The sequence below is a fragment of the Bombina bombina genome, chromosome 1 (assembly GCF_027579735.1).
Source record: "Bombina bombina isolate aBomBom1 chromosome 1, aBomBom1.pri, whole genome shotgun sequence".
NCBI lineage: Eukaryota > Metazoa > Chordata > Amphibia > Anura > Bombinatoridae > Bombina > Bombina bombina.
The window spans coordinates 309,830,948-309,846,368 of record NC_069499.1 but is presented as its reverse complement, the minus strand read 5'-3'; the positions used below and the strand labels follow the sequence as shown (position 1 = coordinate 309,846,368).

Sequence of the window (15,421 nt, the reverse complement as noted above, 5' to 3'; positions counted from 1 at the left end):
GGGGCAAACCAGAGATAGATCTCATGGCGTCTCGCCAGAACGCCAAACTTCCTCGCTACGGGTCCAGATCCAGGGATCCGGGAGCAGTTCTGATAGATGCTTTGACAGCACCTTGGAACTTCAGGATGGCTTATGTGTTTCCACCCTTCCCGCTGCTTCCTCGATTGATTGCCAAAATCAAACAGGAGAGAGCATCAGTAATTCTAATAGCACCTGCATGGCCACGCAGGACTTGGTATGCAGATCTAGTGGACATGTCATCCTGTCCGCCTTGGTCTCTACCTCTAAGACAGGACCTTCTGATACAGGGTCCATTCAAACATCAAAATCTAACTTCTCTGAAGCTGACTGCTTGGAAATTGAACGCTTGATTTTATCAAAACGTGGTTTTTCTGAGTCGGTTATTGATACCCTAATTCAGGCTAGGAAGCCTGTTACCAGAAGGATTTACCATAAAATATGGCGGAAATACCTATACTGGTGCGAATCCAAAGGTTACTCCTGGAGTAAGGTTAGGATCGCTAGGATACTGTCTTTTCTACAAGAAGGTTTAGAAAAGGGTTTATCAGCTAGTTCATTAAAGGGACAGATTTCAGCTCTGTCCATCTTGTTACACAGACGTCTGTCAGAAAATCCAGACGTCCAGTCCTTTTGTCAGGCTTTAGCTAGGATCAAGCCTGTGTTTAAAGCTGTTGCTTCACCATGGAGTTTAAACTTAGTTCTTAACGTTTTACAGGGTGTTCCGTTTGAACCCCTTCATTCCATTGATATAAAAATGTTATCTTGGAAAGTTCTGTTTTTAATGGCTATTTCCTCGGCTCGAAGAGTCTCTGAGTTATCAGCCTTACATTGTGATTCCCCTTATCTGATTTTTCACTCAGACAAGGTAGTTCTGCGTACTAAACCTGGGTTCTTACCTAAGGTAGTCACTAACAGGAACATCAATCAAGAGATTGTTGTCCCATCCTTGTGTCCAAATCCTTCTTCAAAGAAGGAACGTCTTTTACACAATCTGGATGTAGTTCGTGCCCTCAAGTTCTACTTGCAGGCAACTAAAGATTTTCGCCAAACTTCTTCCTTGTTTGTCGTTTACTCTGGACAGAGGAGAGGTCAAAAAGCTTCTGCTACCTCTCTCTCTTTTTGGCTTCGTAGCATAATACGTTTAGCCTATGAGACTGCTGGACAGCAGCCTCCTGAAAGAATTACAGCTCACTCCACTAGAGCTGTGGCTTCCACTTGGGCCTTTAAGAATGAGGCCTCTGTTGAACAGATTTGCAAGGCTGCAACTTGGTCTTCACTTCATACTTTTTCCAAATTTTACAAATTTGACACTTTTGCTTCTTCGGAGGCTATTTTTGGGAGAAAGGTTCTTCAGGCAGTGGTTCCTTCTGTATAATGAGCCTGCCTTTCCCTCCCGTCATCCGTGTACTTTTGCTTTGGTATTGGTATCCCAGAAGTAATGATGACCCGTGGACTGATCACACATAACAGAAGAAAACATAATTTATGCTTACCTGATAAATTCCTTTCTTCTGTTGTGTGATCAGTCCACGGCCCGCCCTGTTTTTAAGGCAGGTAAATATCTTTTAAATTATACTCCAGTCACCACTTCACCCTTGGTTACTCCTTTCTCGTTGATTCTTGGTCGAATGACTGGGACTGACGTAGAGGGGAGGAGCTATATGCAGCTCTGCTGGGTGAATCCTCTTGCATTTCCTGTTGGGGAGGAGTTATATCCCAGAAGTAATGATGACCCGTGGACTGATCACACAACAGAAGAAAGGAATTTATCAGGTAAGCATAAATTATGTTATTTTAGTACTGGCAGACTTTCTGCCAGTACTTAAGATGGCGGGGACAATTGTGGGGTGGGGGAGGGAAGGGAGCTGTTTGGGAGGGATCAGGGGGTGGGATGTGTCAGGTGGGAGGCTGATCTCTACACTAAAGCTAAAATTAACCCTGCAAGCTCCCTACAAACTCCCTAATTAACCCCTTCACTGCTAGCCATAATACACGTGTGAGGCGCAGCAGGATTTAGCGGCCTTCTAATTACCAGAAAGCAACGCCAAAGTCATATATGTCTGCTATTTCTGAACAAAGGGGATCCCAGACAAGTATTTACAACCATTTGTGCCATAATTGCACAAGCTGTTTGTAAATTATTTCAGTGAGAAACCTAAAATTGAGAAAAATTTAACTTTTTTTTCAATTTGATCGCATTTGGCGGTGAAATGGTGGCATGAAATATACCAAAATGTGCCTAGATCAATACTTGGGGTTGTCTACTATACTACACTAAAGCTAAAATTAACCCTACAAGCTCCCTAAAAGCTCCCTAATTAACCCCTTAACTGCTGGGCATAATACACTTGTGGTGCGCAGTGGCATTTAGCGGCCTTCTAATTACCAAAAAGCAACGCCAAAGCCATATATGTCTGCTATTTCTGAACAAAGGGGATCCCAGAGAAGAATTTACAACCATTTATGCCATAATTGCACAAGTTGTTTGTAAATAATTTCAGTGAGAAACCAAAAGTTTGTGAAAAAATTTGTGAAAAAGTGAACGATTTTTTGTATTTGATTGCATTTGGCGGTGAAATGGTGGTATGAAATATACCAAAATTGTCCTAGATCAATACTTTGGGATGTCTACTAAAAAAAAATATATACATGTCAAGGGATATTCAGGAATTCCTGAAAGATATTAGTGTTCTAATGTAACTAGCGCTAATTTTGGAAAAAAGTGGTTTGGAAATAGCAAAGTGCTACTTGTATTTATGGCCCTATAACTTGCAAAAAAAGCAAAGAACATGTAAACATTGGGTATTTCTAAACTCAGGACAAAATTTTGAAACTATTTAGCATGGGTGTTTTTTGGTGGTTGTAGATATGTAACAGATTTTGGGGGTCAAAGTTAGAAAAAGTTTTTTTTTTTCAATTTTTCCTCATATTTTATATTTTTTTTATAGTAAATTATAAGATATGATGAAAATAATGATATCTTTAGAAAGTCCATACAGTAAATGAGTAAGAAGAAAATTACAGCTAAACACAAACACCGCAAAAATGTAAAAATAGCCTTGGTCCCAAACGGACAGAAAATGGAAAAGTGCTGTGGTCATTAAGGGGTTAAAGAAAAAAAACTGCAATATACTTTCATTATTTATTTTGTCCCCTTTTCCTGTAATTAGTGTCAAATTGTGATCTTTTCCGTTCCTGTTCGAAATGGAAGTGCAGAACATTGTTATATTCCGCACAGCCGTTGGCTGCACACTGACCTATAACTCCCACTAATTGATCACACCAGAGAAGGTAATCTAAGTTACAACATGGCCTCTTCCATTGTTTTATAGACACTAAAACCTTACACTTATTTTGTCAATATTTAAAGAGCTAATGAAACTTTAAAAAATACATCTACATGTTATTTAAAGAATAATCTTTTCTTTGAATGCTTCATTCTATCTAGTAATTATTTAGTGTTTAATATCCCTTTTAATGTCTTTAATAAAAAATAATAGAAAAAAATTGTTGTACGCTATCAAGATGCTTTTAGATCAAATAAGCAGCTTCATAAAGGTGGTTGCACTCAAGTTCCTGTTTTGGATCACATTGTGGTTGTAACAACAAATCTTCATAGACGTTAAAGGGACATGAAAATGCTGTAATGTGTTGGAGCATTTTATTGTTGCACTTGCTCTGCAGCAATGCACTTTTGTGAACTAGCTGAGCACAACTGGTGAGCCAATGACAAGAGGCATATGTCCCTAGCCAGCTAGCTGCCAGTCATGTTTTGCTGCTCCTGAGCCTACCTAGGTATGCATTTTTAACAGAGGATACTAGTCGAAAAAAGCAAAAGTCATAAGTCTTACATTTGCATGTGACCTAAAGTATGACCTATCCCTTTAAGTGTACCCAAACATGCTCCTGAGCGCACTTGTGGACGCACATTTATTTGGGCAAGAGCACCAGATATCTAAATACTGTCCAGCACATTTTAAAACTTTCATATTTTTTTGTTTAAGACACAAGATTTCTTTATATAATCTGTCCATGTATGTGACTGCACTGTAAGATAACCCAACATGTTATTTATTTGTGTAATTATAAGGTTATTCCTGTTTAATTTTAGAGGTCAGCTACAGGCACATTTTTTACAGTGTTCAGTATACTCCCACTGCTTGTCCCAGGTTCCCATACTAACATCAGAATGCTGGGGGTTGGGGCAGCAGAATAGGAGGAGAGACAGAGCTGTGAATGAGCTTCATCCCAAAGTCTGTTTTCTTTCATCTCCTCCACATTCCAGGGAAGCTGAGCAGCCTGAGACAGGCACAGATAGGTGCAAGTCCCACCTCTCATCAGCGCTGCTGTGAGCCTGGGAATAGGGGGTTGATATGTACCATGTAACTGAGGCGCACGCAAAGCACTTCTCAATAAAGGCTTCTAGACACAGAAGTTATTGTTTTTAATACAATTCCATAGGACACCAATGTAATCTGTCTCCCTTCTGTAAAGGGAATCTGTAGAGTCATTTAAAGGCACACAAAGAGCAAAATTGAATGTGTGTGGCATATTTGCATTTTACTTCCAGTAGTAAAAATGCTTCTTGTAAAAGTTATTACTGTTTTCCAGCAGCATACGCACATATGCTGTGAGGGCCGGTGCACCAGCATTCAAACACTACACCTTCTCAGTCAGCAGTGGCTTGTTTGATGCAAATTATGTCTTTGCAGGCACAATGCACACCACATACTGGAGCATGTGCCCTCAGCATAAAAACGGTAATAATCCTTTACTAAAAGCATTTTTGCTAAAGGAAGTATATTGTAAAATTATGTGACATTAAAATGTGACCCATTTAATACTAGCAATCATATCCATGAATTTTGTTAGTATTAAATGGGTCACATTTTAATGGGGTTATTTAAGCTTAACTGGAGCTTTTTGTAAGTATTTTAGATTTGTATAGGTTGAACTCGATGGACTTCAGTCTTTTTTTCAACCTTATCTACTATGTTACTATGTTACTATGTAAAAATGATTCTATTTAAAACTCAAATGCACCTATGCACATTAAAATGTTGACCTTTCTATCCCTTTAAAATAAATACAAATCTACAAAGCATGTAAGGAAGAGACTGTATTGCCATTAGGTTGGGCTTTATCTGCACTGGGATATTGATAAGGGCTCTAATGTTCTGTATTTCATTCCGTGAGAACATAGATTACTACATTTTAACACTTTCCACCTAAAATGTTACTTTTGAGATGAAAGTGGCGTCTCTATGTTTAGCCAATCAGTGCCCTCTCATAAGTATCTTCACGGACGTGAGCTCAATGTTATCTAGAATGGTATACATAAACTAACGCCCTCTAGCTGTAAAAAAAGTCAAATGCATTGAGATTTGAGGCGGCCTACAATAGTGAAGAAATTAGCATATGAGCCTACCTAGGTTTAGCTTTCAACAAAGAATACCAAGAGCACAAAGCAAATTTGATGATAAAAGTGAGTTGTAAAGTTGTTTAAAATGCATGCCCTATCTGAATCATCAAGAAACAAGAAAGTGGGCACAGGGATGAAAGAGTTCAAAACCTTTTATTGCAGAGTCTTCATAAAAACAGGTAAGAGCAACACCGTCTGAATCATGAAAGTTTAATTTTGACTAGACTGCCCCTTTAATTACGTTCTTGTGCTTCAGGTTGTTGTTGGGTGTGTAGCAGTCCTGCCATAAGGTCCTCCATACTAAATTAATTGCTTATTAGCCTTTCATTTAAAGGGGCATGCTAATACACAATCTGCATTTGCATTGACTGATTTGTCCCTGTATGCCATTTCTGCATTACACTACAGCTTACAATGTGTTTTACCTATCTGTTTTTAATCTGCTTTGGAGCTGCAAGCCATCCTGCCAATCAGCAGTGATAGACGCATATAGAAACCAGTCACCAGCTGCTTACAGCTCCTGAGTGAAACTTTAGCTGTGTGTTTAATTCCGAATTTTCCTTTAAGATTTGGTGCAGGTTTATTATTATTGAAACCAATGATTTAAACTTACATTTAAAAAACTCATATTTCAAAAACTTAAATATAAAGTGATAGCAATGATATTCCTAAAATAAAGTTTTTTTCTTTTTCTGCTTGGTGTCTTGTCCTGGTCAACCAACAAAGCTTAACTATAGCCTCATTTCTTTTGCAAGATGTACCGAGTCCACGGATTCATCCTAACTTGTGGGATATTGTCCTTCCTGACAGGAAGTAGCAAAGAGAGCACCACAGCAGAGCTGTCTATATAGCTCCCCCCTTAACTCCACCCCCCAGTCATTCTCTTTGCTAGCTCTAAGCAGGAAGGGTAAAGCGAAGAGGTGTTAAACTGTTAGTTTTATTTTATCTTCAATCAAGAGTTTATTTTTAAATGGTACCGGTGTTGTACTATTTACTCTCAGGCAGGACATAGATGAAGATTTCTGCCTGGAGGATGATGATCTTAGCATTTGTAACTAAGGTCCACTGCTGTTCCCACAGAAGCTGATGAGTACAGGAAAACTTCAGTGTGAGGAACGGTTCTTGCTATACAGCAATGAGGTATGTTCAGTCATTTTTCTGCAGAGACTGTGTTAACTCAGAAAGGCTGACAGTATCCCCTTTAGGGGAAGGGGAAGCAGTAATCCTAGTGTTTAAGAGGCTTTACTAGCTTGCATAAAGGGCTTACTTTGTTTTTTTGGGGCATTCAGTTTGTATGAGAGATTGGGACAAACGTTTGGGTGTTCTGGGAGTAACGGTTTTTATTGATGGGACATTTGCATGAGGGTTCATTTGGCTTATTTGGGGTTGTTATAACCCACATGGCTTTCAGACAAGGTTTGTTGGATTTGTGTAGGCCCCAGCCACATAGTATGGTGGGCGTGGCCTATTTTCACGCCTCTGTTGCGCATTTAGTTATACTGTCTAGCAGCAAGCAACTTCTCCTGAGGTCCTGATATTCTCCTGGGGGCCTAATCGAAGCTTTAACATAATTTTATCGTTCCTTAAGGGCAGGTAGGGCCACAGCAGAGCTGTGGCAAGGTGCTAATAGGGGTTTAAACCGGTTTTAGACATTTTTCAATCCGGTTTTGTCAATTGGGGGTTAATTGCTTATTTACTTTTGGTGCAATCCCTCTAAAGCTTAGTAGGTACACTGTTAACATTTCAGAAAATTTGAAGCTTGTTTAACCTGTTTTGCAGTTTGTGTATGCCTTTTTTTTCTCTTAAAGGCACAGTACCGTTTTTGCAAATTGTGTGTTTTTCATTAAATAAAGTGTTTTCCAAGCTTTAAACATGTCTGACACTGAGGAAACTCATTGTTCAATTTGTTTAGAAGCCATTGTGGAACCCCCTCTTAGAATGTGTCCCACTTGTACTGATATGTCTATAAATTGCAAACAGCATATTTTGACTTATAGGAGTTTGGCATTGGATGATTCTCAGACAGAAGGAAATCAGGTTTTGCCATCTAGTTCTCCCCAAGTGTCACAACCAATAACGCCCGCACAAGCGACGCCAAGTACTTCTAGTGCGTCTAATTCTTTCACCTTGCAAGATATGGCTTCAGTTATGAATACTACCCTCACAGAGGTTTTATCTAAACTGCCAGGGTTGCAGGGGAAGCGCAGTAGCTCTGGGTTAAGAACACATGCTGAGGCTTCTGACGCTTTAGTAGCCGTACCCGATATTCCCTCACAATGTTCTGAAGTAGGGATGAGGGATTTGCTGTATGAGGGAGAAATTTCTGATTCAGGAAGGATATTCCCTCAGACAGATTCAGATATGACTGCATTTAAATTTAAGGTAGAACACCTCCGTTTATTGCTCAGGGAGGTTTTAGCGACTCTGGATGATTGTGACCTATTGTAGTTCCAGAGAAATTGTGTAAAATGGACAAATATTTAGAGGTTCCTGTTTACACTGATGTTTTTCCAGTCCCTAAGAGGATTTCGGACATTGTTACTAAGGAGTGGGATAGACCAGGTATTCCGTTCGCTCCCCCTCCTGTTTTTAAGGGGGACTCATGGCAGACGGTCCCTAAGGTGGAGGGAGCTATTTCTACTCTGGGTAAGCGCACAACTATACCTATTGAAGACAGTTGTGCTTTCATTGATCCTATGGATAAGAAATTAGAGGGTCTCCTAAAGAAAGTTTTTGTTCATCAAGGTTTTCTTCTTCAACCTATAGCATGCATTGTTCCTGTAACCACTGCAGCTGCCTTCTAGTTTGAGGCTCTAGAAGAGGCTCTTCAGGTGGAGACCCCACTAGATGATATTCTGGACAGAATTAAGGCTTTTAAGCTAGCTAATTCTTTTATTACAGACGCCGCTTTTCATCTTGCTAAGTTAGCGGCAAAGAATTCAGGTTTTGCCATTTTAGCGTGTAGAGCATTATGGCTTAAGTCCTGGTCGGCTGATGTGTCATCTAAATCTAAGCTTTTGACCATCCCTTTCAAAGGTAAGACCCTATTCGGGCCTGCACTGAAAGAGATAATTTTGGACGTCACTGGGGGGAAGGGTCATGCCCTTCCTCAAAATAAGTCAAATAAGACAAGGACCAAACAAAATAATTTTCGTTCCTTTTGAAACTTCCAGGGTGGTCCCACTTCTGCTTCCCCTGCTGCAAAGCAAGAGGGGAACTTTGCTCAATCCAAACCAACCTGGAGACCTAACCAGGCTTGGAACAAGGGTAAACAGGCCAAAAAGCCTGCTGCTGCCACTAAGACAGCATGAAGGGGTAGCCCCCGATCCGGGACCGGATCTAGTAGGGGGCAGACTCTCTCTCTTTGCTCAGGCCTGGGCAAGAGACGTTCAGGACTCCGGGGCCGTAGAAATTGTATCCCAGGGGTATCTTCTAGATTACAAAGATTCTTCTCCAAGGGGGAGATTCCATCTTTCTCAATTGTCTGTAAACCAGACAAAAAGAGAGGCGTTTTTACGCTGTGTAGAAGACCTTTTTACCATGGGAGTGATCTGCCCAGTTCCGAAAGCAGAAAAGTGCAAGGTTTCTACTCCAATCTGTTTGTGGTTCCCAAAAAAGAGGGAACCTTCAGACCAATTCTAGATCTCAAGATCCTAAACCAATTCCTAAGAGTTCCATCCTTCAAGATGGAGACCATTCGGACTATTTTACCAATGATCCAGGAGGGTCAATATATGACCACCGTGGATTTAAAGGATGCGTATCTACACATTCCTATCCACAAAGATCATCACCAGTTCCTCAGGTTTGCCTTTCTGGACAGGCATTACCAGTTCGTGGCTCTTCCCTTCGGGTTGGCCACGGCGCCAAGAATCTTCACAAAAGTGCTAGGGTCCATGCTGGCGGTCCTAAGGCCGCGGGGCATTGCAGTGGCGCCTTATCTAGAAGACATCCTAATTCAAGTGTCGACTTTCCAACTAGCCAAGTCTCACACGGACTTAGTGTTGGCTTTTCTAAGATCTCATGGGTGGAAGGTGAACGTGAAAAAGAGTTCTCTTATTCCTTTCGCAAGAGTTCCATTAGTGGGAACTCTGATAGATTCGGTGGACATGAAAATATTTCTGACGCGGGTCAGGAAATCAAAGATTTTCACCACCTGCCGATCTCTTAATTCCTTTCCTTGGCCGTCAGTGGCTCAGTGTATGGAGGTAATCGGACTTATGGTAGCGGCAATGGACATAGTTCCGTTTGCTCGCTTGCATCTCAGACCACTGCAACTATGCATGCTCAAACAGTGGAATGGGGATTATGCAGATTTATCTCCTCAGATAAATCTGGATCAAGAGACCAGAGACTCTCTTCTTTGGTGGTTGTCACAGAATCACCTGTCCAGGGGAATGTGTTTCCGCAGGCCAGCGTGGGTTATTGTGACGACGGACGCCAGCCTACTGGGCTGGAGTGCAGTCTGGAATTCCCTGAAAGCACAGGGTTCGTGGACTCAGGAGGAGGCCCTCCTACCAATAAATATTCTGGAATTAAGAGCGATATTCCATGCTCTTCAGGCGTGGCCTCAGCTGGCTTCGGCTGGATTCATCAGGTTTCAGTCGGACAACATCACGACTGTAGCTTATATCAATCATCAGGGGGGAACAAGGAGTTCCTTGGCGATGATAGAAGTTTCCAGGATAATCCGATGGGCAGAGACTCACTCTTGCCATCTATCGGCAATCTATATCCCAGGGGTAGAGAACTGGGAGGCAGATTTTCTAAGTCGTCAGACTTTTCATCCGGGGGAGTGGGAGCTTCATCCGGAGGTGTTTGCTCAACTGGTTCAGCTATGGGGCACACCAGAATTGGATCTGATGGCGTCTCGTCAGAACGCCAAACTTCCTTGTTACGGATCCAGGTCCAGGGATCCTCAGGCAGTACTGATAGATGCTCTAGCAGTACCCTGGTCGTTCAACCTGGCTTATGTGTTTCCACCATTTCCTCTCCTTCCCCGTTTGATTGCCAGAATCAAACAGGAGAGAGCTTCGGTGATTTTGATAGAACCTGCGTGGCCACGCAGGACTTGGTATGCAGACCTGGTGGACGTGTCATCTCTACCACCATGGACTCTGCCACTGCGATGGGACCTTCTCATTCAAGTTCCGTTCAAGCATCCAAATCTACTTTGTCTGCAACTGACTGCTTGGAGATTGAATGCTTGATTTTACCAAAGCTGGGTTTCTCTGAGTCGGTCATAGATACCTTGATTCAGGCTCGAAAGCCTGTCACCAGGAAAATCTATCATATGATATGGCTTAAATATCTTTTTTGGTGCGAATCCAAAGGCTACTCATGGAGTAAGATCAGGATTCCTAGGATTTTGTCCTTTCTTCAAGAAGGATTGGAAAAAGGATTGTCAGCTAGTTCCCTAAAGGGACAGATATCTGCTTTGTCTGTCCTATTGCACAAGTGTCTGGCTGATGTCCCAGACGTTCGGGCTTTTTGTCAGGCTTTAGTTAGAATCAAGCCTGTGTTTAAACCTGTTACTCTGCCATGGAGTCTAAATTTAGTTCTTAATGTTCTTCAGGGGGTTCCGTTTGAAACCATGCATTCCATAGATATTAAGCTTCTATCTTGGAAAGTTCTGTTTCTTGAGATAGCTAGAAGAGTCTAGCTATCTCTTCAGCTCGAAGAGTTTCTGAACTATCTGCATTACAATGCGACTCGCCTTATCTTGTTTTCCATGCTGATAAGGTGGTTTTGCGTACCAAACCTGGGTTCCTCCCTAAGGTTGTTTCTAACAGGAATATCAATCAGGAAATTGTTGTTCCTTCTCTGTGTCCTAATCCTTCTTCTAAGAAGGAACGTCTGTTGCACAACTTGGACGTGGTTCGTGCCTTAAAGTTTTATTTGCAGGCAACCAAAGATTTTCGCCAATCATCTTCTTTGTTTGTTGTCTTTGCTGGAAAGCGTAGAGGTCAAAAGTCTATGGCTACCTCTCTTTCATTTTGGCTGAAAAGCATCATCCGTTTGGCTTATGAGACTACTGGACAGCAGCCTCCTGACAGAATTACAGCTCACTCCACTAGAGCGGTGGCTTCTACATGGGCTTTTAAACATGATGCTTCTGTTGAGCAGATTTGTAAGGCTGCGACCTGGTCTTCGCTTCATACCTTTTCCAAATTTTCCAAATTTGATACTTTTGCTTCTTCGGAGGCTATTTTTGGGAGAAAGGTTTTGCAAGCAGTGGTGCCTTCCATTTAGGTTCCAGTCTTGTCCTTCCCTTCATCCGTGTCCTAAAGCTTTGGTATTGGTATCCCACAAGTTAGGATGAATCCGTGGACTCGGTACATCTTGCAAAAGAAAACAAAATTTATGCTTACCTGATAAATTTCTTTGTTTTGCGATGTACCGAGTCCACGGCCCAACCTGTATATTCAAGACATATGGTATTTTTTTATGTAAACTTCAGTCACCTCTGCACCTTATAGTTTCTCCTTTTCTTCCTTGGCCTTCGGTTGAATGACTGGGGGGGTGGAGTTAAGGGGGGAGCTATATAGATAGCTCTGCTGTGGTGCTCTCTTTGCTACTTCCTGTCAGGAAGGACAATATCCCACAAGTTAGGATGAATCCGTGGACTCGGTACATCGCAAAAGAAAGAGATTTATCAGGTAAGCATAAATTTTGGTTTTAAATACCTTTCCACATTTTTTACTAAATAAGCTTTGTTGCTAAAGTGCAATAAGAAAATGCTCTAATTTGGTGGAAACATTTCATTCTTGCAAATAAATCTGCTTAATCCCTACTTAGTGGTTAAACACATGGTTAAAGAGAGATCTAGAGAAGCGATACATTACTTGGAACCAGCGTGCCAATGGTGAGAGGAATAGGTGCGTAGCCACCAGTCACTAGCTATGGATCATTGCTCCGCTGTAGCTGATTTTTACATCGGTTAAACACATAAATTTATGAAACTGTTATATAATAAAATGCTTCTACACATTAGAACGTTTTCCTTTTACACTTTTGTTTCTTGTATTTCCTTTCCCTTACAATTTCACTCTGGTTTATTGCTGTTCTAGAGATCATCATTAGACCAGTTGTTAAGTTTTTATAGTGGCTATTAGCATTTAATGGCTCCCTTCTTCCTGCCACTAAACACTATGACGTTTTTTGTTTGTACCAACAACCATCACTAAATTCTATAAGGTACTTTTCAGTATTTAGAGTTAAGTAGTGATCATAGCCAATCATTTCAGTCTCATCATATCCTAAAATAAATTAAAGCATTGCCATCTAAGCATGTCCCATCAGTTTTTACAGGTGCAAAATCTTTTGAAGTATATGCATTTTTATGGTGCGCATGCGCCTCATCAGTGATAGTGCAGATATTAGAATAATAATCGACACAAGTGTAATAGGATTTGCCATCACAATGAAAGGATAGGAAATCCACATTATATATCTCTTGCACAGTTAGACAATAGGACAAGTCTATGGGGGCACCTATGCAAAAATGTCTTGTTTAGTCAACAATTACCTAGAGCAGAGCTTTCCAAACTTTTTATGTTGGCAACACACTTTTTAGACCTACATCATTTCGTGACACAGTAATTCGGTTTTACTAGCAAACAGGAGGTTAAACTGACTTGTTTTAAGAGATACGGACACATACAAAAATGATATAATTACGAAATGTATTTACAAGTAACAGTATGTATGTGCAAGAATTAAAAAAAAAGTTTAATAACATCAATAGCTACTTACTATTTTAATGGGCTGTATGAGGTTGATGGGATGAACAGTTTCTGAATATTTGGTGGAATATTAGCTAAAGACACTCATTTCATCAGCAAGCATTTTTAAGCTTCCACTTCCTATCCATATATCAAGAGCAGGAGCAGCAATGCACTACTGGGAGCTAGCTGAAAAAACCCCCACTGACTTCTGACTTCAGCTCAGCGTTTAAGCTTCCGCTTTCAGAGCTCTGCGTCTCCGATAGACTACTGCTGTGCTGCAAACATACTGCTGTCCCACTCACTGACTATACATGCAGTCACAAGCCGATTGAGGAGACTACACGTGCAGTCAGGAGCCAATTTTCCCACCAAAACCGCCAATGGGAATAGTTTCAGTTCCCGCTGAGCTGTGCCAATCGGTTAAGAGGATCTGTGACCCACTAGGTATCAATCACGTGTCAACCACGTGATATGTGTAGCAGGCAGGCGGAAAGTCAGAAACCAAAAAAATTAAATAAAAAAAATGTTAAATTAAAAAAAAAATTGTGCTGAAGCAGGGACACACTTACCCACTGCTGCCGACACACTAATGTGTCATGACACACTGTTTGGAAAGCACTGACCTAGAGTTTACTAAACATTCATATTTTGAATAGAGACAACTCTATTTGAAAGTGGGGAATTTAACAGAGGTTGGTGCCGTGGATGAGACTTTCATTTAGTATAAGCATCTAAGCTATGTTAAATAAATATTAACTTATTGTATATTTTTGCTACAGTCAAATTCCTTTTTACAGGTACAGCTAAATATCTACTAATTAGAGTTTTCGTTGAATTCTTAATGTGTTTTTTTTTTTTTTTTCTCCTTCTGAATTCTTTGTATCCACATAATTTATATATCTCTTTATTTTCCTAAAGCATTGGCTGGATAACACCAAGAGTATAAAAAAGCAAGTGAAAAGTAAGTGTCATTAAATCTATTTGCCTTAAAAAAATTCCTTTTGTCTTGAAAATGATCTGACAGATATTGTTGCCCCTTTCCTTCCATAAGGCAGGGAGAGTCCAGAACTTCATTTCTTACTGTTGGGAAAATACAACACCTGGCCACCAAGAGGAGGCAGACACACCCCAGCCAAAGGCTTAAATATCCCTCCCACTTCCCCTATCCCCCAGTCATTCCTTGGCTTTCGTCACTATAGGAGGTGTCAGAGAAGTGTCAGAAGATTTTGGATAGTCCTGTAAATGGGTATGTTTCTTCAAGAAAGGACTGGAGTTTTAAGTAATCAACCTCTCAGTGAGAGTATTGATAAAAGTTAGTCTGGAGATGCAGGGAAAGTTTTTCTGCAAACCCATCCAGACTGTTGCCTAACAACTTCTGAGCAATCAGTGTTGACACGCTTCACTGCTTGATGTTACACACTCAAGTCCATATCAGACGTGTCGCTGCAAGACTGTCACACTTGAGAGGCTGTGCCTGTTCCACGGCATGGATCCTGGATGTAAGAACGTTTATTTACACTTTTGCTATACAGGGTCACAGTGTTGCTCCTTTATGCCTCAATAGGATCAAGGGTTAATATATCCTTCAGGAAGATTATTCGAACAGCAAGGGGTTATTTATAACTGCTTTAATATGAGAGTTTTTTGGACTCATAGATTGTGTGCTTTTGTCTTGGAACAAAAAGGTTTCACTTTAGTTTTTGAGTGTTGCACCTTTTTCATAGCAGTGGAAGTCCTGTCCTTCGCATTACGTTACCGGGTGAGGTCTTTTCATTTCCTTCGATCCTACTGCAGACATGACTCCTAAGGAGGGCGTTCTCACTGTTAGCTGTCTGGGTCTAGGAGGTGGTGAGTGTCCCAGCCATTGGGATTATAAAGGTGCCATTTTTTGAATAAAAGCCTAAGATCCAACAACGACCTGCTTCTTGTGTCCTCTACCATCACCTCCTCTCATTCTAGACTACAGGACTTCTCTCGTGCGGCACCAACCCTCTGGAACGCACTTCCTCGAGATGTCAGACTTGCCCCTAACCTCTCCTCCTTTAAACGTTCCCTAAAGACCTTTCTGTTCAGGGAAGCTTATCACCCGACTTATTAACAAACTTACCAATTAACTAACAGTGGCCCTCTATCTCCTCACTAATATCATTCTCACCTCTGCAGTCCCCACCTCCTGTTTCCAATCCTCCTACCCATCTAGATTGTAAGTTCCCACGGGAACAGGGCCCTCAATTCCCCCTGTATTTGTCTG

General features: G+C 41.1%; 1 protein-coding gene across 1 annotated transcript in view; it reads left to right on the top strand.

The window, feature by feature from the left end:
• EPB41L5 (erythrocyte membrane protein band 4.1 like 5) overlaps positions 1–15,421 on the top strand; it is a 405,052-nt gene that overhangs the window by 160,191 nt on the left and 229,440 nt on the right. The window contains exon 4 of the mRNA XM_053712169.1: positions 14,089–14,131. Coding sequence (XP_053568144.1) covers positions 14,089–14,131 — 43 coding nt within the window. The remainder of the gene's footprint in view (positions 1–14,088; positions 14,132–15,421) is intronic.